Source organism: Myotis brandtii, unplaced genomic scaffold (genome assembly GCF_000412655.1).
Source record: "Myotis brandtii unplaced genomic scaffold, ASM41265v1 scaffold488, whole genome shotgun sequence".
In the NCBI taxonomy this organism is placed as follows: Eukaryota; Metazoa; Chordata; class Mammalia; order Chiroptera; family Vespertilionidae; genus Myotis; species Myotis brandtii.
Window position 1 is genome coordinate 1,019,527 of NW_005368638.1, and position 21,779 is coordinate 1,041,305.

The 21,779-nt window shown below is 37.0% G+C and overlaps 1 protein-coding gene across 6 annotated transcripts in view; it reads left to right on the top strand.

Annotated features, from left to right (window-relative positions):
* EPB41L5 (erythrocyte membrane protein band 4.1 like 5) overlaps positions 1–21,779 on the top strand; it is a 162,019-nt gene that overhangs the window by 56,969 nt on the left and 83,271 nt on the right. For 3 of the 6 annotated variants that reach the window (XM_014547919.1, XM_005876498.2, XM_005876499.2), the window contains exons 13-15: positions 226–253; positions 11,573–11,615; positions 12,021–12,136. In XM_014547919.1, coding sequence (XP_014403405.1) covers positions 226–253; positions 11,573–11,615; positions 12,021–12,136 — 187 coding nt within the window. Of the gene's footprint in view, positions 1–225; positions 254–11,572; positions 11,616–12,020; positions 12,137–15,484; positions 16,501–21,779 lie in introns of those variants that run through there. The other 3 variants (XM_014547920.1, XM_005876500.2, XM_005876501.2) reach the window with 3 other exon arrangements.

Below are 21,779 nucleotides of genomic sequence, written 5' to 3' on the forward strand. Positions count from 1 at the left end.
TTTTGTTTTAAAAGAAGAGATATATGCTTATTTTATTTATTTAAAAAATGGAAGTAATTTTCATATTGACTTTAATGATGTGAAATGAAGGTTTTTAAATCTATGGTTGGGAAACATGGCTTACAAAACATTTAGTCCAGACTTGCTTTTATGAACAGTGATGCAGTTTACCATTAAGAACAAACTAATGGGACTTTTTTTTTTTTTTTTTTTTAATTCTGTCAGCAGGTGCAGCAAAACCTGAAGAACTCAGGTGGGTCATGTCTTGCATCTTAGGAATTGACATAGAATTTCGAAATTTATGTAGTTGCTGTCATTAATTGAAGAAGTATTTTGAAGATATATCAAAGTGTTAAGTTGTCACTAAGCATTTGGAAATAGACACATAGAGCCAGACACAAAAAATAAATTAACGCAGTTTAAAGAAATAAAAAGTGGGGTGAGTGTGGATGTGCTATTTATAATGAGAATGACATACATTAGTTATTGGCAGGTGACTGAGGATTTAAAGATGAATAAATTATGCACATAATGCATTTGAAGAAAGGTTGATTTGCAGATAAGCAATTAATTTTATTTGTGGGATAAATTTTACTTTGTCATGGTGTATAATCCTTTATATTACATACTAGAGGCCTGGTGCACAAAAATTTGTGCACTGGGGGGGGGCGGTCCCTCAGCCCGGCCTGTGCCCTCTCCCAGTCTGGGACCTCTCGGGGGTGACCATCTGCTGGCTGAGGCCTGCTCCCTGGGGGATTGGGCCTAAGATGGCAATCAGACATTCCTCTGGCAGCCCGGCAGCCCTGGGGGAATGTCCACTTGCCAGCGGGGAGCAACCTAAGCTGCAGTCGGACATCCTTAGCGCTGCTGAGGAGGCAGGAGAGGCTCCCACCACCACCACTGTACTGGCAGCCATCAGCCTGGCTTGTGGCTGAGCAGAGCTCCTCCATGTGGGAGCGCACTGACCACCAGAGGGCAGCTCCTGCATTGAGCGTCTGCTCCCTGGTGGTCAATGTGTGTCATAGTGACCAGTCATTCCCCGTCTTTCTGCTGTTAGGGTCAGTTTGCATATTACCCTTTTACTATATAGAATGGAGGCCTGGTACATGGGTGGGGGCCGGCTGGTTTGCCCTGAAAGGGGTCCTGGATCAGGGTGGGGGTCCCGCTTTGGTGCCTGGCCAGCCTGGGTGAGGGGCTGAGGGCTGTTTTCAGGCAGGCCAAGCCTGCAACTGAAGCTCCCAGTCTCTCCTTTTTTCTTTTTTTTTTTTTTATTCTGGGATTTATTTACCTTCTGTAATTGAAACTTTGTTGCGGTTCCAGCTCCGAGGCCGGCTGGCTGAAAGCAGGTATCTGGGGTTTGTTTAGCTTCTATAATTGCAACATTGTTGCATCCGGAGCTCAGAGCTGGGCTGCGGCAGGCGGGGAACCTTGGCTTCCTCCATCGCCAGGGCAACCAAGGCTCATGTTCGCTTCAGCTGCATGGCTGCCGGCCGCCATCTTGGTTGGCAGTTAATTTGCATATCACCCTGATTAGTCAATGGGAAGCGTAGTGGAGGTATGGTTAATTACCATGTTTGTATATTATTAGATAAGGAATTGCTGTTTTTGGTTCACTAATATTTTGTTGTGGAGTTGTGTGTCTATATTCATCTAAGATATAGGTCTGTAGTTTTCTTGTAATGTCTTCACCTGTTTTTGGTATCAGGTATCTTGCTTCACCGAATTGAGCTGGGAAGTGTTTCCTTCTCTTTTGTTTTTTGGAAAGAGTTTGTAAGAATTGGTACTGAGGGTCACGGGACTAAGCCACACTAAACTAACTAAGCCACACTAGCCAAGGCTCAAATGTATGGTAGAATTCACTATTAAAGCCATCTTGCCTGGATGTTTTATTTGTGTGAAGTTTTAAAATTCTAATTCAATCTCTTGTTATCGGTCTATTCAGATTTCATTTTCAGTCAGTTTGAAGTTTGTGTTTTTCTAGAATTTTTCCATTTCATTTAAGTTATGGAATTTATGGCTTACAGTTGTTCATATCATTCCCTTTTCCTTTTTATTATTACACTAGAAGCCCGGTGCACGAAATTCATGCACAGGTAGGGTCCTTAGGCCTGGCCAGCTATCAGGACTAATCTGTGGGGCAACCGGCAGGGTGATGGGGGGGGCCCCCCTGGCACCCGCCTTGGCTGGCCTGGGGCCTGCGGGCTGGGGGCAGGTTCTGCATTTAGCGTCTGCCCCCTGGTGGTCAGTGTGCATCATAGCGACCAGTTGTTCCACCGGTCGTTCTGCAGTTCAGACAATTTGTATATTAGGCTTTTATTATATAGGAAGGTTGGTAGTGATGCCCCATTATCCTGTTTTTTTTTTGTTTGTTTGTTTTATTGCTTAAAGTATTACAAAGGGTATTACATATGTCTCCTTTTTTTCCCCCGCCCTTGACAACCTCCTGGCCTCCCCTACCCCCCAGTGTCTTATGTCCATGGGTTATGCTTATATGCATGCATATAAGTCCTTCGGTTGATCTCTTATCCCCTTTTCTGCCCCCCTACTCTCCCCGGCCTTCCCGCTGCAGTTTGACAATCAGTTTGAGGCAGCTCTGCCTCTGTATCTATTTTTGTTCATAAGTTTATAATGGTCTTTATTATCCATGAATGAGTGAGATCATGTGGTATTTTTCCTTCATTGACTGGCTTATTTCACTTAGCATAATGCTCTCCAGCTCCATCCATGCCGTTGCAAATTGTAAGAGTTCCTTCTTTTTTACAGCAGCATAGTATTCCATCGTGTAGATGTACCACAGTTTTCTAATCCATTCATCTACTGATGGGCACTTAGGCTGTTTCCAGATCTTAGCTATGGTGAATTGTGCTGCTATGAACATATGGGTGCATATATCCTTTCTGATTGGTGTTTCTGGTTTCTTGGGATATATTCCTAGAAGTGGGATCACAGGGTCAAATGGGAGTTCCATGTTTTGTTTTTTGAGGAAACTCCATACTGTCTTCCATAGTGGCTGCACCAGTCTGCATTCCCACCAGCAGTGCACGAGTGTTCCTTTTTCTCCACATCCTCTCCAGCACTTGTCGTTTGTTGATTTGTTGATGATAGCCATTCTGACAGGTGTGAGATGGTACCTCATTGTTGTTTTGATTTGCATCTCTCGGATGATTAGTGACTTTGAGCATGTTTTCATATGTCTCTTGCTTTCTGAATGTCCTCTTTTGAAAGGTGTCTATTTAGATCCTTTGCCCATTTTTTGATTGGATTGTTTATCTTCCTTTTGTTAAGTTGTATGAGTTCCCTATAAATTTTGGCATTATTCCGTTTTTTAAATTGTTATCTGAGGATATGTTTTTCTTGATTTTTAGAGAGAGAGAAGTATCGATTGGTTGCCTCCATACACGCTCCAACTGGGGATCGAACCTGAAACCTAGGTATATGCTCTGACTTGGAATCAAACCCCCACCCTTTTGTTGTGTGGGCCAATGCTCTAACCACTGAGTCACAACTACCAGGACAAGTTTGTCAGTTTTGTTGGCCTTTTCAAAGAAGAGCTTTTGGTTTCATCAATTTTTCTCTATTTTATAATTTTTAAAAAAATATATATTTCTTTATTGTTTTCAGAGAGGAAGGGAGAAGGAGAGAGAGATAGAAACATCAATGATGAGAGAGAATCATTGATCGGCTGCCTCCTGCACACCCCCCACTGGGGATCGAGCCCGCAACCCAGGCATGTGCCCTTGGCCGGAATCGAACCATAATGCTCTCCAGCTCCATCCATGCCGTTGCAAATTGTAAGAGTTCCTTCTTTTTTACAGCAGCATAGTATTCCATCGTGTAGATGTACCACAGTTTTCTAATCCATTCATCTACTGATGGGCACTTAGGCTGTTTCCAGATCTTAGCTATGGTGAATTGTGCTGCTATGAACATATGGGTGCATATATCCTTTCTGATTGGTGTTTTTGGTTTCTTGGGATATATTCCTAGAAGTGGGATCACAGGGTCAAATGGGAGTTCCATGTTTTGTTTTTTGAGGAAACTCCATACTGTCTTCCATAGTGGCTGCACCAGTCTGCATTCCCACCAGCAGTGCACGAGTGTTCCTTTTTCTCCACATCCTCTCCAGCACTTGTCGTTTGTTGATTTGTTGATGATAGCCATTCTGACAGGTGTGAGATGGTACCTCATTGTTGTTTTGATTTGCATCTCTCGGATGATTAGTGACTTTGAGCATGTTTTCATATGTCTCTTGGCTTTCTGAATGTCCTCTTTTGAAAGGTGTCTATTTAGATCCTTTGCCCATTTTTTGATTGGATTGTTTATCTTCCTTTTGTTAAGTTGTATGAGTTCCCTATAAATTTTGGCATTATTCCGTTTTTTAAATTGTTATCTGAGGATATGTTTTTCTTGATTTTTAGAGAGAGAGAAGTATCGATTGGTTGCCTCCATACACGCTCCAACTGGGGATCGAACCTGAAACCTAGATATATGCTCTGACTTGGAATCAAACCCCCACCCTTTTGTTGTGTGGGCCAATGCTCTAACCACTGAGTCACAACTACCAGGACAAGTTTGTCAGTTTTGTTGGCCTTTTCAAAGAAGAGCTTTTGGTTTCATCAATTTTTCTCTATTTTATAATTTTTAAAAAAATATATATTTCTTTATTGATTTCAGAGAGGAAGGGAGAGGGAGAGAGAGAGAGAAACATCAGTGATGAGAGAGAATCATTGATCAGCTGCCTCCTGCACGCCCCCCACTGGGGTTTGAGCCTGCAACCCAGGCATGTGCCCTTTTCGGGAATCGAACCCGGGACCCTTAAGTCTACAGTCCGACGCCAAACCGGCTAGGGCTATTTTATAATTTTTTACTCTGATAGATTATTTCATTTCCTCTGCTTGCTTTAGGTTTAATTTGCTTCTCTTTTTCTAGTATCTTAAAGGTAGACGATTAGATTTTTGATATGAGATCTTTATTACTATGTTTTTTGTTTGTTTGGTTAATCCTCATCTGAAGATATTTTTCTATTGATTTTTAGAGAGAATGGAAGGGAGGGGGAGGCGGAGAGAGTAAGAGAGAGAGAGAGAGAAAGAGAAATACCTATGTGAGAGAGACACATCGATTGGTTGCTTCTTACAAGAGCCCCAACCGGGGCTGAGATTGAACTGCAACCCAGATATAGTCCTTGATCAAGAATCAATCCCGTGACCCTCTGGTACATGGGCCAATGCTCCAACCACTGAGTCACCAGCCAGGGCAAGATCTTTATTCTTTTTTTAATATAACATTTATAGCTATAAATTTCCCTACAAGCACTGCTTCAATCACATTCCATACGTTTTGGTATGTAATATTTTCATTTTTATTTATCCGAAATTATTTTCTATTTCTGTTGTGATTTCTTCTTTGTTCCGTGGTTACTTGAGAGGTATTGCTTGATTTCCACATATTTGTGAGTATCCTAAATTTTCCTATCTTTTTTTTGTTGTTGTTAATCCTCACCCGAGGATATTTTTTCCATTGATTTTTTTAAAGAGAATGGAAGGGAGGGAAGGGGGAGAGAAAGAGAATCATTGATGTGGGAGAGACACATTGAGTGGTTGTCTCCCACACACACCTGGACCAGGGCCAGGGACTAACCTGCAACCCCGGTACATGCCCTTGATCGGGAATCCAACCTGCAACCCTTTGGTGCCCAGGCAGACACTCTAACCATTGAGCAATGCTAGCCAGGGCACTTTTTGGGGGGGGGGGGGTAATTTTATACCATTATGGTTAAAGAACATGATTTATATGATTTTGATCCCTTTAAATTTATTGCAACTTGTTCTATGGCCTAGCATATTTTTCCTAGAAGATGGTCCATGTGAGCTTGAGAAGAATATAGATTTTGCTATTGTTGAGTATAGTGTTGTGTGATGTCTGTTACAGGTCTAGTGGGTTTATATTGTTGTTCAAGACTTCTACTTCATTGTTAACCTTTTGCCTAGTTCTATTTAGTATTAAGACTAGGGTTTTGAAGTCTTCAATTATTGTCTATTCCTCCCTTCAATTCTTTGTTTTTGCTTCATGTATTTTGAGGCTTTTTGTTAGGTGCATATATGTTTATAATTGTTGGATTCTTTTGTTATGATAAAACTAGAGGCCCGGTGCATGACAATTCATGCACTGGAGGAGGGGGTCCCTCGGCCCGGCCTGCCCCCTCTGATAATCTGGGAGGCCTCAGGGGCGGGAGGCAACCCAGTGATCAGGGGAAGGCAACGCCCCCATCACACCTCTGCTGCTGCCACTGCTGGCAGCGGAAGCCTCGGCCGGCCCTGGTTACCTGCACCTTGGGCCTGCCCTGGGCAGCTGGGGAGCTGAGGGGACTGGGGAACCCCAGAAGCAGGCACGTGGCAAGGTCGGGCCTGCCTGGGGGCGGGGCTGAGGGGACTGGGCACTGCCATCTTGTGGCTGTGGGTGCCGCCATCTTTGAAGACATGGCAGCAATTAGCATATTCCCTTCTTATTGGCTGTGGGAGCCACCATCTTTGAGGGCAGGGCAGCAGTTAGCATATTCCCTCCTTATTGGCTCTGGGTGCCGCCATCTTTGAGGGTGGGACAGTCAGTTAGCATATTCCCTCCTTATTGGCTGTGGGCGCAGCCATCTTTGTGACAGTGTGAGGGTCAATTAGCATATTCTCTCTTTATTAGATAGGATGTCCCTCTTTTTCTCTAGTAACATTTTAATTTTAAAGTCTATTTTGTCTGATAGAAGTATTTCCCATCCAGTTCTCTTCTGGTTGCTTTTCTATGGTATATTGTTTTCATCAAATTTGGGAGTTTTCAGCCATTATTTCTTCAAATTATCTTCTTGCATTTTTCTCCTGAGACTCCCATTATACATGTTGCTACATGAAGGTGTCCTACAGTCTTTCTTTATTTTTCTTTTTTCTTTCTGTAGCTCAGACTAGATAATCTCACTTGACCTATATTCAAGTTACTTATTCTTCCGCCTGCTCAAATCCGTTGTTGTGTTTTCCTAGTGAATTTTTATTTTAGTTATTGTGCATTTCTACTCCAGAATTTCTGGGTTTTTTTTTATAATTTCACTTTTGAGTTATATTCTCTTATTTGTGGAGACATTATTCTCATACTTTCCTTTATTTCTTTATATTTGATTTCTTTATTTTCTGAACATATTTAAAATAGCTGATTTAAAGTCTGCATTGTTGAGAGAGAGTTCATTTTCTTGGCTGCACCAGCCTGGAGTAGAGCTTCCACAACACTGAACTTGGAAAAATGGGAAAGGGGAGCAAATTGTGGCTTAATTCCAGGCTTGGCTCTTGAGAATTAGGAGATTTTCTTGAATAAATGTTTTTCCACTTGATATATGCCTTCTGATGATTTAAAAAAAAATAATTGTCACTAGCTAAATCTTTGTTTTGCTGGGGAAAGGATCCTCAACCCACCATTCTAGAAGTTCTACTTCTGATGAAGCAATAAATTGTAATAGTGTATATTACATTATATAGTTTCAAATAATGCTTCTCAACCTTGATATGTATCAGGTTCCTGGAATGCCTGTTAAAATATCAGATTTAGGACATTAAAAGCTATTTCTTTTTAAAATTTGTCTACACTAGTATGGTCAGCCTCACCTTGATATGTTTTACTTAGTTTTTTTTCACCTAGAAAGCCATGCTGTGATTATTGATTCACCACAAAAGCACTCTGCTTTTTGAAAGGTATCCCTGAAATTTCTTTAGCTGTTGGTTATTTTGTTTTCTTTGGAGTTATATATAACCAGTGCTGTCAAGATAATGGTGGAGAGGTATTCTGTATTTTTTTAACTTTTTTAATTTGGTTTTTGTTTGTTTGTTTAATAGATCATGTCTTGCTTTCCTGAAAGGGAAGCTAGGACAGAATATTAGATCTTAAAGAACATAACCTGGTGAAGTGAGCAGAAATATAAACAATTTGTAGTTGAAAAATTAAGTCTTTCATTATGTAAGTTTGTCATCCTTTAAAATTTTTTTGAAATACACATTTCTGACTAGAAAGTGAGTGACTGTATAGTTTCCTAAAATTAAAATTAATTTAACACTAATAATGAATTTTTTTCTTGAGTAATGAACACATTAGAAATGGGATATTTAAGTGATGATACTTTATTATTTTTTTATTAGAATAAACTTTTAGAAATGAAAGTGGTGGTTGGGGGGCACTCAGCTCTCCTGACTGAAGGTTATTGAGCATTACTCCATGAGAGCTTGAGAGCCTGAGCTTGGACTGGCATGAATGCCCTTTTAGTCTTGCCCTTGTCGTTCTGTTTGCATGAACAATTTTGCTCCAGTGAACCGTGGAAAACAGTAGGTTTGAAAAAGCAAAACTATTTGACCTAAAAAGCTTCTTGACCTTGTACTGTGCCAGTTTGAATAACAAATTTTTTAATTGGCTGATGTCAGTCATTTTACTTGTACTATTTTAGCTTCTATTTTCTTGTGAGTCTTGACTAATAATACAAAGTATCTTAAGAGGTGACATTTTAAAAGATCACATGTTTGTACAGGCTTTCCATAGAATTTTTCAGACAGAAAAGAGAGGAAAAGAAGAAGGTGGAGGAGATGATGAATAGAGGTGGTATAAAAGCAACAGGTGTCAGTATTGCAGGTAATCCTTTAAAAGGGGAAGCTTAGATTATGTCAGTAGTGAGAAGTGCTCCTACTTTCATATTAGTGGAGTTGAAAGAATCTGTATTATTATGAGAAAATAGTACTTTCAACATTTCAAATTGTTTGAAATCAAAGAGCTCTGATCCAGTTAACATCAGTTATTTAAGTACTTTTTCCTCATATTATTATTCATCTTTTATCCATCACTTCCTGGGGTTATTCCCAGTTTAAGGAAAAGCTCCAGAGAGTAATTTAGGGGACCATAGAGTAGCGAGTCTAATTTCTGTACCAAGCAGGTTGGATCAGATTTCATTGATATTTTGGATTATTGGTTACTTAAACCAGCATATAATGTACTCTGAGAAGAGCAACATTATTAGTAGTAAAAATAACTCATGCCTGGCATGTATAATTTTACATTTGCCTTGGCAACAGATCTACATTAAACAATATTTTTGGGGGGGTTTCAGTTAATTTTATTTATCAGTGTTTTTTGTGCTTTGCTATTATTAATTAATTTAATATTCCTAATAGTTTCATGCAAATGAAGAACCTGAGATTCTGAGAGTAAGAGCTAGTGCTGTGGCTTGGATTTGAATCCAAGCAATGATAGTGCAAATTCTGCTGACTCAACTTATAATAGAGATGTAATTAATTTAAAAATAGTGTGAAATGGCCCTGCTGAGTGGCTTCGTTGGTTGGAGCGTCATCCTGTATACCTATACATCCTGGTCAGGGCATATACCTAGGTTGTGGGTTTGATCCCTGGTTGGGGTGCATATAAGAACAACCGACCAATGTTTCTCACATTGATATTTCTCTCTTTCTCTCCCCCTTCCTCTCTCTAAAATTAATAAAAACATATCCTCGGGTGAGGATTAAAAAAAAACAAAATATAAAATGACTTCCTTCATCACTCAGCCTTTTAGCAAGACTTTTTCATTTGTGAGTTCTTTTTTTTTAATCCTCACCAGAGGATATTTTTTCCATTGCTTTCTAGAGAGAGTGGAAGGGAGGGAGGAGGGGGAGAGAGAGAAAGAGAAAACTCAACGTGAGATAGACACATCTATTGGTTGCCTTCCACATGCACCCCTACCAGGGCTGGGGAACCTGCAACTGAGTTACACACCTTTGATCGGGAATCAAACCTGCAACCCTTCAGTCGTCGGGCTGATACTCTATTCACTGAGCCAAACTGGCCAGGGCATGTGAATCCTTTTTTAATTAGTTGTCTTTCATCATCAGATAGTTTTTGTTTTGCTCTTACTCCTCTAAGAAAGGCTCCTGGATGCTGCATTCAGAGTTTGTTGGTGATTGATAAGCTTTGCCTATTTCCTTGTATTAGAAAGACATCTTGGCTGGGTATAATATTCTTGAGTATTGCTATTGGGAAGTCTGTGCCAACCTGATGGATAAAAGATGAATAATAATATGAGGAAAAAGTACTTAAATAACTGATGTTAACTGGATCAGAGCTCTTTGATTTCAAACAATTTGAAATGTTGAAAGTACTATTTTCTCATAATAATACAGATTCTTTCAACTCCACTAATATGAAAGTAGGAGCACTTCTCACTACTGACATAATCTAAGCTTCCCCTTTTAAAGGATTACCTGCAATACTGACACCTGTTGCTTTTATACCACCTCTATTCATTTATTTAACAATAAAGGGCTGAATGTATTTAATCTGTATCTCATTTTTTCTGGAACACGGTGCTCATTAAATCTTATTTTTAAAATGATTTTATGTTGTTTATTTTTGCATGTATATGTGTTTAAGAGGTATTCTTTTTTTAAATTAATGTTTAGAATCCTCACTTGAAGATATTTTTTCCATTGCTTTTCAGGGAGAGTGGAACGGAGGGGGGAGGGGGAAAGAAAGAGGGGGATAGGAAGAGAGAAACATTGCTTGGTTGCCTCCTGCACATGTCCCAACCAGGGCCAGGGATCAAACCTACAACCCAGGTACATGCCCTTGAATGGAATCAAACCCGAGACCCTTCAGTGCACAGACCAACATTAATCACTGAGCAACACCGACCAGGGCACTCATTAAATCTCATTACTTTATCATTTTCAAGGAACTTTTTAAATAACTTTGAACAAAATTTTTGTTACCTTAGTTGAATTCTTTACTTTAGAATACTAATTATGCTAATTCTAGAGGGTCTGAAAGTATCCTTTCTTCCTTCATTTTATTGTGGTATTATTTCCTCTTTGAGTTCTTATTTCATTGAATGTTTGTTCTTTTTTTTTTTTTTAGCAGCTGTTCTGAGTTTTCCTATTTATTTTGTTGAACTATAGCTTTAGGTTTTTTAAGTGCTTTGTGAGAGGCAGGGAAGAAAATGAGTGAAATTAAAAATTTAAAAACATATTAATAAATCACTTGAAGGGAAAGGTATACAGAGAAGTTTCTAACTTTATACTAAGGCCTTTTGAGTTATAAAATGCTGAGCTATTGCTGACACTGGAAAATCTTGAGAGGGTAAGAATATACAAAAGAAGTGACAGATAAGATTATGTATGTGTTTGTGCTTAGTGCCTTGAATTTAAGGCATCAGTTGTGCTGCTATCTTTATTTTGTCATCTTTGAGATATATTGTCCAGTGAGTAAACAAGATTAGTAGTACATCTAAAACACATTTAGTACATCTAAAGAACAATTAAAATACAATTAAAGCACAATTAAAATACATGGAAATACCAAATAAGCAGACTATAGAAAAAGCAAGTGTGTGCTTATAAAAGCAAATGTTTTCTGGGCACCTTACATCTTTGTTTTAATCAACAGTAATTTTTTTCTTTATTTGAAACAAAATTAGTGTACTTAAAAATAGAGCTACTTTCATTGTCATCTGACAACATGAAGCCCTATATATGGTTTTTAATAGATTTTAATGGATCTTTCTCCCTTACAGTGTTCACAGTAATGTTTCAACTCAAAATAATGGCTCTCAACAGGTAAGTTTTCTTAATATTAAGCTTCTAAAGCACTAGAACACTGTACTTAATTATTACAGAAACTAGTATTTTATTAATTGAATTTCATAGTGGTATAACTGGGAGAATTTTTTCTTTTATTTATCTCTAAAGTGACTCAGTAATGTGAAACCCTCTTTTATTTTCTCTAAGATGTTGTGAATAGAACAGGTGCTCTGTAAAACTTTCTATTTCTGTAAATCCTATAAAATACTAATATTCAGTTAGATTACTATCTATCTTCAATGTGACATATAACAGTCAAGCATTTATTTACATTATATTTGTTGACTATGTAGATATTATTCCATTGTAATGTTCTTTTAATTGGTGAAGGGATATTTTTATCTAGGCAAGATAAATGATTTTTATAACTTGTGTCCAAAGGCTTGGGGTATGAGATCTACTCTGCTGGGGACTTCTTCCATTCCCTCTGGTCCCGCGCTGGTGGAGATAGAAAATCTTCCAAGGAGTCCTGGAACAGACCAGCATGACAGGAAATGGTTTGTTAGCTCCTTAAGCCAAAAGAAAATGTTGCTTGCTTATTGGTATTATAAGTTCCCAGCCATAACTGTAGAGTACTTTAAATGATTGAAAGCAAATTATTCATATTTGTAAGCTGAAAAGAGGCATATTATTAAGCAGTTATTGGGATGGGAAAAATAAGAGCTATGGATGAAGAAGCTCTGGAGTGCAGTTGTCTAAATGAAGAACATCAGACAGCTCTCCTTACTTTGGTTAGCATGATCTGGGAGTTTTGATTTCAATGATAGTCAATAGAACCTTTTCCCAGATACATGAGGAAAATATGTTTGTTACATGTTATTCCATACAATATGGTGCTACTCTTTGGATGTGTTTTCTTCATTAAAGACTGTAGATAAAGGCATAAGAGAAACATGATTATAGTCCAATAAAACAAAGCATGAAATACTCCTGATGACAGGGGAAGATATTTCATTTGTTTAGATTTCCAGGGTTTTGTTTTGTTTTTTAGGTTGATAGTAAGTATACAAATATGGATACTTTGTGGCTTATTGGGTTAACCTGTGGGGTTCATTTTTTCCCAATTAAATGTATGTGGCTTGGGGGCGCTCTTTGGGAATTATGTGATTGACTGGTCGTGTTGGTTGCATCATCTGTTCAAATTTTGTGTCTATGAAATGAACTTTGATAATTCATAGGATTTTTTTTTTTCTCTCTCTCTCTCTTTTTTTTTTTCTTGCTCTTAGTTTTACTACCTGAAATCTAATGAGTTTCTGTGGTGATCTCAAGGTTTTGGTCCGCTTTCTGTGCAACCAGTTCTTCCTTCATGGTGGTGGGTCCACAGTGGTTGGTGATCATTTTCAGTCTTTCCTATGTAATTGTGTTTCGCTGTTATTTTGGCTTAACTAACTGCAAGGTGCTTTGCTCTTGATGGTTGGGCATATTTTTACTTCAGCTCCAAATGACTTGATTAGTTTCTGAAATTGAGGGCATCTACCCTATTATTTTTTCTTTCTACTTGAGAGTGTGGTGGGGAGGACTCTGTGTGTGTCATGTGGGCACAACACACTTAAAGTATTAATAGTGAGGCTTCTAAATGTCAAATTTTAGTCTTTTTTTTTTTTAAGCCATTAAGAGTTTTTTCAATTTCTTATTGAAAACACAGCTCCAATAAGCAGCTATGTTTTATCTCCTTGATGTTATCACCAAATCCTATTAGCAAGGGAATGTAGTACTTCTGGGACTTCAACTATAAAAGAATGTTCTTTCTTTTTTAAAAATATATTTTATTGATTTTCTTACAGAGAGCAAGGGAGAGAGATAGAGAGCCAGAAACATTGATGAGAGAGAAACATCAATCAGCTGCCTCCTGCACACCCACCACTGGGGATGTGCCCGCAACCAAGGTACATGCCCTTGACCAGAATCGAACCTGGGACCTTTCAGTCCGCAGGCCGATGCTCTATCCACCGAGCCAAACTGGCTAGGGCAAGAATTTTCTTAATACATGCTTACCTTTTATATTACTATGGAACAAGAGTCTAATTTCTTTGCATCCTGTATTGTAACACTAAATCTTTACTGAGGTTTCCAATGTTTATGCATACATATTTAAATCTATTTAATTAGCTCCTTTGGTGCAGCCTTTATAAAGAGAAAATATTGAATCTGAGCATATTGACTTAGAAGAAAAATGAAAAATTTGGAGCTGTGTTTCCTTCCTTTATGTAATTTTTCTGTGACCTCCCTTGCTGAAATGGAGTAAAGTGATGATCTTTAAAGTCTAATCAGCCTCAAAGTATGTCAACAGTGGCATGGAATAATACAGAACCGACGTGTCTTGGCGTTAATGGATTCCCCAGCCCTAATTTAAAATGCATTCCATATTTCATTCTTTATTTCTGCATGCTTTGATTCTTAATACTTTTAAATGACTATAAAAGTCCTCCTTTAGAAAGTGATACATTAATAACATTTAGAAATGCTCCCTAGGTTTGAACAGTTGGGCAGAATAATGGACTCTCTTCTGTTTCTGGCAGACAGCGTTTAACTAATTTTATGTAAACCTACTCTCTGTCCAGTTCTTTAGCTTTTTCTTCCCAGTGTCTTGTAAATAACACCATTATTGCAGTGAATGATTTGGTATAGCATTAACTTAGAATTATCCAATATGTATCATCCTTTGAGATACAATTCTTTTAAATCTTTAAACTATTTATTAAAAAATTGAATAATATTTGGAGAACATAAACCTAATTTAATTTCCTAAATTTTCAGAGACCCTGTATTGAGAGTCATGAATTTTATGGGTTATATCTAATGAACAAATCGTATTTCAGTTGAAGGAAAGAAGAAGATTTTATTGTAAAAAACTTTTAGCCAGTTTTTTCAGTTTTCCTAAGGAAAAATGGTGAATATTTATGTTTTGGTTGAGTTAGAAAAAATACTATATTTAAATATCTTTAAATATCTTTTATAATTGGGGTTATTTTTTTTATTTGTAGTCATCTTAAGTATATGCTGCCCTTTTTTGCCATGTCATAAAACCCTGATTTTCTGAACCTTGGTAAATGTTTTCTTTCTACTGGAGGACTCTGATCATTTCTAACCAGAAATTGCTTGTATGCATGTTTCACTCTCATAGTTCTATAGGCCTGTTCTATAGCACTGTGTGTAAAAGGCATCTAATACAGTTATTAAATCTATTTCTTGGAGGGGGCTTATAATCTCATCACATTATCTGTACCTGTTGAATTTCGTTCTAAGCTCCGGTGAACTTTGATTATAGAAGGAATAATGGTTCTCTTGTTAATTGGGAACATAGATGTAAAATTACATGGCCTCTCAGCATAGATTTAAAAACAAAACAAAACACACCTCATTCTGAATTTTGCTTCCTGGATTTCACTTAATTTGTGAGATCACTTAATTTGAGGAATAATTTTCAAAATTGCCCTTTTTTATATGTGCCTTTATCTTTATGTAGAATTGCCCTATGACATATTTTAACTAAGTTGATTATAAATACTATTTATTAGAACCTCAAAGAGCATTTCTGCCTTGATTTTGATAGCAGCATCAAGGACAGATACAGAGTGTCTTGCTCTCTATGAAATTTTTTCTTTATTTAATTCACTTAACAGACTGATTACTTATACATATTTTCATATTTACATTTTCCACTACATGTAACTTTGTGGGATTTCCCCACCTCTGTTATTCTTGAATGTGCTTGCATGGAGATGTTGATAACTGCTTGTAGCAGTGGTGCATGCTGGTCATTCTCTTTTATTACCTCTTACACATCAATTTTCTCCTATTCCTATTGACTAACTGTGCTCCCCTCCCACTCCCCAACCATCCAGGCTCTCTGCTGCCAGTGACTGCTGCCAACGTGGTGGAAACCAGTGGAACACAAGGGCCTTATCCCCGCCCCAACCTGTTCATAGAAACTACACTGACTTTGTCCATGAGCACAATGTGAAGAATGCAGGAGTCCTTCATGATGTTCGTTTTCCCGGCCATGTAGCCATGACTGATATATGAGTGTTAAGCCTCTTAGACCTTGGGACTCTGTTGTGCAAGTTGATGGTATTTGTTCTCTGGTGTTTATTGGGGATTGATCATATTAGGAGAATTTGGGAGAAGTTATTTTATATTGAGTTACTAGTCATGTGGTGGTGTTTGTAATGGAATTCTATGGAAAGGAAAAGGATCTGAAGAAGCTATATGCCATCAGTGATAATGACAAATGTTTTTGTGTTGAAAGGGCATGTATATCATTGTAATTTTAGAAAGGTTTTTCATGATTTTAACATATTAACATATCACTCATAAGATGTCCAGGAGAAGGTTTGTGTTTGTGAACAAGCTGCTCATTTTTAACCCATCCCTTGCCATCCAAATAGATTGAAGTTAAAAGAATTGGACACATTAAAGGCACACAGAAGGAAGCATGTCCTGGCACAATATATCACTCTTTAGTGATATTTTTTCTAAAATGACCATGACCCATGCCTTAATTTCAGTTAAGTGCCCAAGATTTTATACTTTCAATTAATGTTTTTATTTAAAACACTTATTTTTTTTAATAAACACAGGTATTTTAATTTACTGAAAGGTCTAGAAATCACATTAATAATATGAATCTTGTAGGGAGATAAATCTGAATGGTTACTTTTGCATCATTAGCCACTTAACCAATGGTTAACTGAATAGTTCTATTAATACTGAATGGTGGTACAAAATGGAAAATTTATTTACTTTTGTCTTTTCAATTTTCTTTTATCTCATGTATCTGAAAGATTTCCCAGGTTTGCAATAGTCATATAATCTGGCCCTCTACAACCTTTAAAATAAAAGTCTGTATCACTTTTAAATGGATTGGATATATTACTATTTTTGATCCTTTATGAACTTCAAAGTACAATTATTCAAGCTCTGCATTATAGTTCATAGAGGCAAATTAACAGAAAAAAGTACATTTCTGATGTAATGGGAACTGATGTAAGGGAAGCAATTCTTTTATTTATTTTTTTTACAGTTTTAAAAAAATTTTAACAAAATTTTTTATCTTTTAAACTATGTATATAGTAATTTGAAGATATATTATAATTTGGGAATTTATAATACTTCAAGATAATGAAACTTTATTTTAAACAGCCTAACCGGTTTACCATCCTGCTCGCCTCAGAGGTCAGTCTTATCCCTCTTTGTTAGAAAAAGGTAAAGGTCTCAAAGGGCTTTATTAGTGGACTGTTGGTTGCAAATATAATATAACTTGTATAGAAGACATAAGTTAGCAGAACTAAATAATATTTAGGTAATGAAATTTATAGGCAAGTTTCAATCTGAGTTTATCACGATCATATATGTATATGCCATGGATGCTCAAAGTATTCTTTAGTGCAGTGATGGCAAACCTTTTGAGCTTGGTCAGCATTTTGAAAAACCCTAACTTAACTCTGGTGCCATGTCACATATAGAAATTTTTTGATATTTGCAACCATAGTAAAACAAAGACTTATATTTTTGATATTTATTTTATATATTTAAATGCCATTTAACAAAGAAAAATCAACCAAAAAAATGAGTTCGCGTGTCACCTCTGCAACCTGTTAATATGAACAGATCCATATCTTTAGCCTTGCTGCCTACTGCTTAAGTTTATCATAATTTAGTTTACTTAAAAATAGCCACTAATGTATGTCCCTCCTATTTTAGATTATGTAGCTCAGATTACAATTGTCAAGTATTGCTGATGGTTATTTCTTAAAAGAAAGGAATTTGAATCATAACATTTTAAGTGCAGAAAGCCTGGTTTGTGCCATTCAAGAAAAGACTTCATGGGTGTGAATATGATTAAGAACCTACCATTTCTATAATAGAAGCCACAGAAATATAATAATAACAAAACTTGTCTGCTCTTTTAGAAAGTCCTAAGGCTTGACTTCTCACACCTTAAAATTAATCAACCTCATAGGATTCTTAGCAGAGTCCTAACTTTGGGAAATATGAGAGGATTGTAATTGAAGAGTAAGATCTTCAGTTTATATCAAAAGTGGTAATTTCTATACATAATTTGAGTTAATCAGTACTATTATATTTAAGTGATTGAAAAAATCACATCTTGTTTTTTCTTTTCTTTGAAAACTTTATTATATAATAGTTCATTTGTAAATTCCTGATAATAGAAACTAGGTTGGAGGAATGATGGGGAGAGAAGGCAGCAAAGGAGGTGGGGGAAGTCAAGGGCTAAGACTGGGTGTTGGTAGAAACAAATTTGTCTGTTATAGAAGTTCCCATATGCTCCAGGATTTCATAACAGATATTGTGATTACTTTTTTTTGTTACTGAGAGTTTCAAGATGGATATTCATGTTTCTAGAGCTATGAAGAAATTAATAGGTAGCTCAACCTAAATTAAATAGTAATCAGCCTATTTATATGCTTTTTTTAAGCCTACCTGAAGATATTTTTTCCATTGTTTTTTTTTTTTTTTTAGAGAGAGAGTGGAGGAGAGGGAGAGGAGGTGAGAGAAATAGAAACAGCGATATGAGAGAAACAGTTGGTTGCCTTCTTAACACATCCCCACTGGGGCAGGAATCAAGCCTGCAACTCAGGTATGTGCCCTTGACTGGGAATCAAACCTGCGACCCTTTGATCCAAGGGACCATGGTCTAACACTGGCCAGGGCTATACTCTACATTTTATTGTGCTTAAAAAGTCAATGATCATACAGCCTTTTGACTACAAGGAGCCATCACCACAGAACTTCAGGATCGTGTAATTCAACTTCCATGTCTTGGCTAATTTTATTTAATATAGTGAATTTTCACATCTTAAATTAGGTTGGTTTATGTTTCAACCTAATGGTTATAGAGAGGAAAACTTACAGAAACACAGCAAAGCTAGTTACCTTCACACTTTCACACATGAAAATAAACAAGCTTTAAAAAAAAGATTATTTCTTTTGCTAGTAAAAACACTTCAAAGGAGTTTCTTTCTGATTATAGTCTAACCTTTCTACCTTGATAGGATATCATAGATATATTTAAATGAATTTATAGAGAAGAATAAACTATTTGTCCTATGTATATAATATGTCTGTATTTTTAAAAAGTAGCTAGTATATAAACATTCTTTTTTTTATTGAATTTATTGGGGTAACATTGGTTAATAAAATTATACAGGTTTTAGGTATACAATTCTACAATATATCATTTGTATATTGTATTGTTGACCACCTCAGGTCAAGTCTTCTTTTCATCATCATTTATCCCCCCGTTACCTTCCACCCCCCTTCCCTCTGTCAAGCACCATACTGTTGTCTGTGTCCATGAGTCTTTTTTCCCTCTTTGCTTAATCTCTTCACCCTTCTCACCCAGCCCCTAACACCCTCCCCTCTGTTAAACATGCTAATATTATAATATCATCAGTATAATGCAACTCATCTTTTTTTGAGGGGAGGCTTTTAAAAATTTATTTAAAATACCCAGAAAAATGTTATACACTTGGGTGAATCTTTATTGTTAAAACTATCCATGATGTAGTAGGTGCCATGTAAATATGTCAAGATATAAAACTGAAGTGTCTCTTGAATGGAGGATGGGGAGCTTGTTTCATAGGATAAAAAAATTAGCTGAGCTTTAATTATGGTAGTTTCTCTTACTTAGTAGATTTTTGCATATTTTTTGGTTGGGGGCACTAATAGTTATTTTGATTATCAACCTTCCTTTGTCACTTTCATATGTCCTGATGTCATGCATTTCATCTTACAATCTTGCCAAAACAGGAAAATAGATGGAGGTTGTAAGGAGTGGAGGAGTATGATGTCTTTGGGTTTTGGGAGAAAGAATGTGGAGATGACTGGCTTTACAGGCGTAAGAAGATTAAACCTCAACTTTGATCTCTTTTACTTCTGTATGTATTCACAGATGTAAACTGAAAAAGTTGGAGATGATTGATTGCCCCACATTTAGCACAGCTTTTTTTTTAATCCTCACCTGAGGAGTGAGGATATTTTTTCTATTGATTTTTAGAAAGAGTGAGTGGAAGGGAGTCAGGAGGGAAAAAGAGAGAGGGATGGGGGAGAGAGAGAAACATCGATGTGAGAGAGACACTTCGATTGGTTGCCTCCTGGATTGGTTGCCTCCTGCTTATGCCCTGACTGGGGTTGAGGATTGAACCTGCAACCAAGGTATGTGCCCTTGACTGGGAATTGAACCCATGACCCTTCGGTCTGAGGGCCAGCACTCTATAATCACTGAGCCAAACCGGCTGGGCTAGTGCAGCATTCCTTGATGGTGGAAGCAGGAATCAGTTGAACCATGTACTTTAGCTGTTTTGGTTGGGACATAGTCTTCATTTCTAAAACATAGTTCATTGTCTGGCTGGTGTGGCTCAATGGTTGAGCGTTGATCCATGAACCAAGAGGTCACTGGTTCAATTCCTGGTCGGGGGACATGCCGGTGTTTTGGGCTTGATTACCCAGTGAGGGGTGTACAAGAGGCAGTTGATCAATGATGTTTCTCATCAGTGTTTCTATCTCTCCCTCTCCCTTCCTCTCTTAAAATTAATAAAAACATATAAAAAATAATACATAGTTCATTGCTTTGAAATACCATTATTTTTTTGTCTCAGGCTTTGAATATTGGGTTTGAAAATAATATCAAGTTCATTAATTTTATATCCTTTGTATGTGGGTCATTGTAGTATACATGGATTTGCAAAAATAAAAGCATCTTGCACCAATAACAATCTCTTTACCACCACATACTTCCTTTATTTTAATATAAACTATATCACAATTTAATATAAATTATTCTTTGCTTCTGGAATTGTTGTGAATGCACATGGGATGCTTTTACATAAGAGATAGAATTTGAAGTGGCTTCTGAGGTACAGAAACCTCTGCCTCTGTCCCTCTCTGTGTACCTCTGTCTTATGTATAAAATGGGATTTCTCATATTCTGTCTAGATACTCTGGATCATGTGAATTTAGGTATAATCTTCCTCAGCTCCTTGTTTTGAAGGACATAAAAATTTCTCATCCTCTGTTTATTTAAATTAACTTTTACTTTAGTCACATGAAGTCATTGTGAGAATTTTGTTTTGCTCAGTTGATATTAACCTTGGTATAGACACTAGGACATGAAGAATGTCACTTTCAATAGAAAATATGTTATGTAACTTCATTTTTTCCTTTAGTTCTTGACCATTGCTAAGGCGTAGTACACTTTACTTGCTTTGAGCTCTTCGGGCTGGTGGGGAGGATTGTAATCTTAGCCCTCTCAGATAATTAGTGAAGAGAAAACATCAAAAGAAATTGGTGAAAGGAAAAATAATTGTGTTTTTTTAAATGATACATTTTTATTTTTATACTGAAGCAGGAAAACACATGTTCCTGTTTTTCTTAAAGGGATTGTTCTCACAAATTTTTTATTAGGTATTACCTAAGCCTCTGTGTTCCTAACAACAAGCCGTGGCCTTAATTCTAGGTGCTTGAGTGAACTTTTTACAGTTTGTTCCTGAAAACTGGCCAACACTTTGTTTATACTGGCATGGAGAAGAGATGCCTGACTTGGAGAACAGCATTCTCCAAGGAGTGTGACTGCAGCCTCCCTTAGTGGTGTAATAAACCTACACTTCCTCCTCTTAAAAACAGGTTCAGCAGCTGCAGATCTTGTTTTCTGTTGTTGAGGAAATTTTTATTTGTTTTGTTTTTAACTAATTTTAGTAAAGAAAGAAGAATGAGATATGCCATTGTATGGTTACAATTTGACAGAAGTTGCAGATTCCTTAATGAAGGTCTAGCTTATTGATTGGTTATTGTAAATATTAAATTAATAATTTAAATTATTAGGGGTGGAATAAAAGAAAAGAATGAAAGATAAGAGATGATAATCAGAAGATAATTGCTGGCCTGATTTGTCTTGTGGAACTAGCCAGAGAAATTAATGGAAAACATCCCAGGATTTAAGTTACCACTAGAATATATACCATTACACAAAAGAATTTTTTATAACAAAGCTATGTTTGTAGCCCAGCCATTAGCTGTAGTGATTATCTTATATAATAAAAGGCTAATAAACAAATTGTCCCCTGGACTAGGATTTCGACTCAGAGTTTGACCAGGGGGCAGGGCCGGCCAGCCAACCAC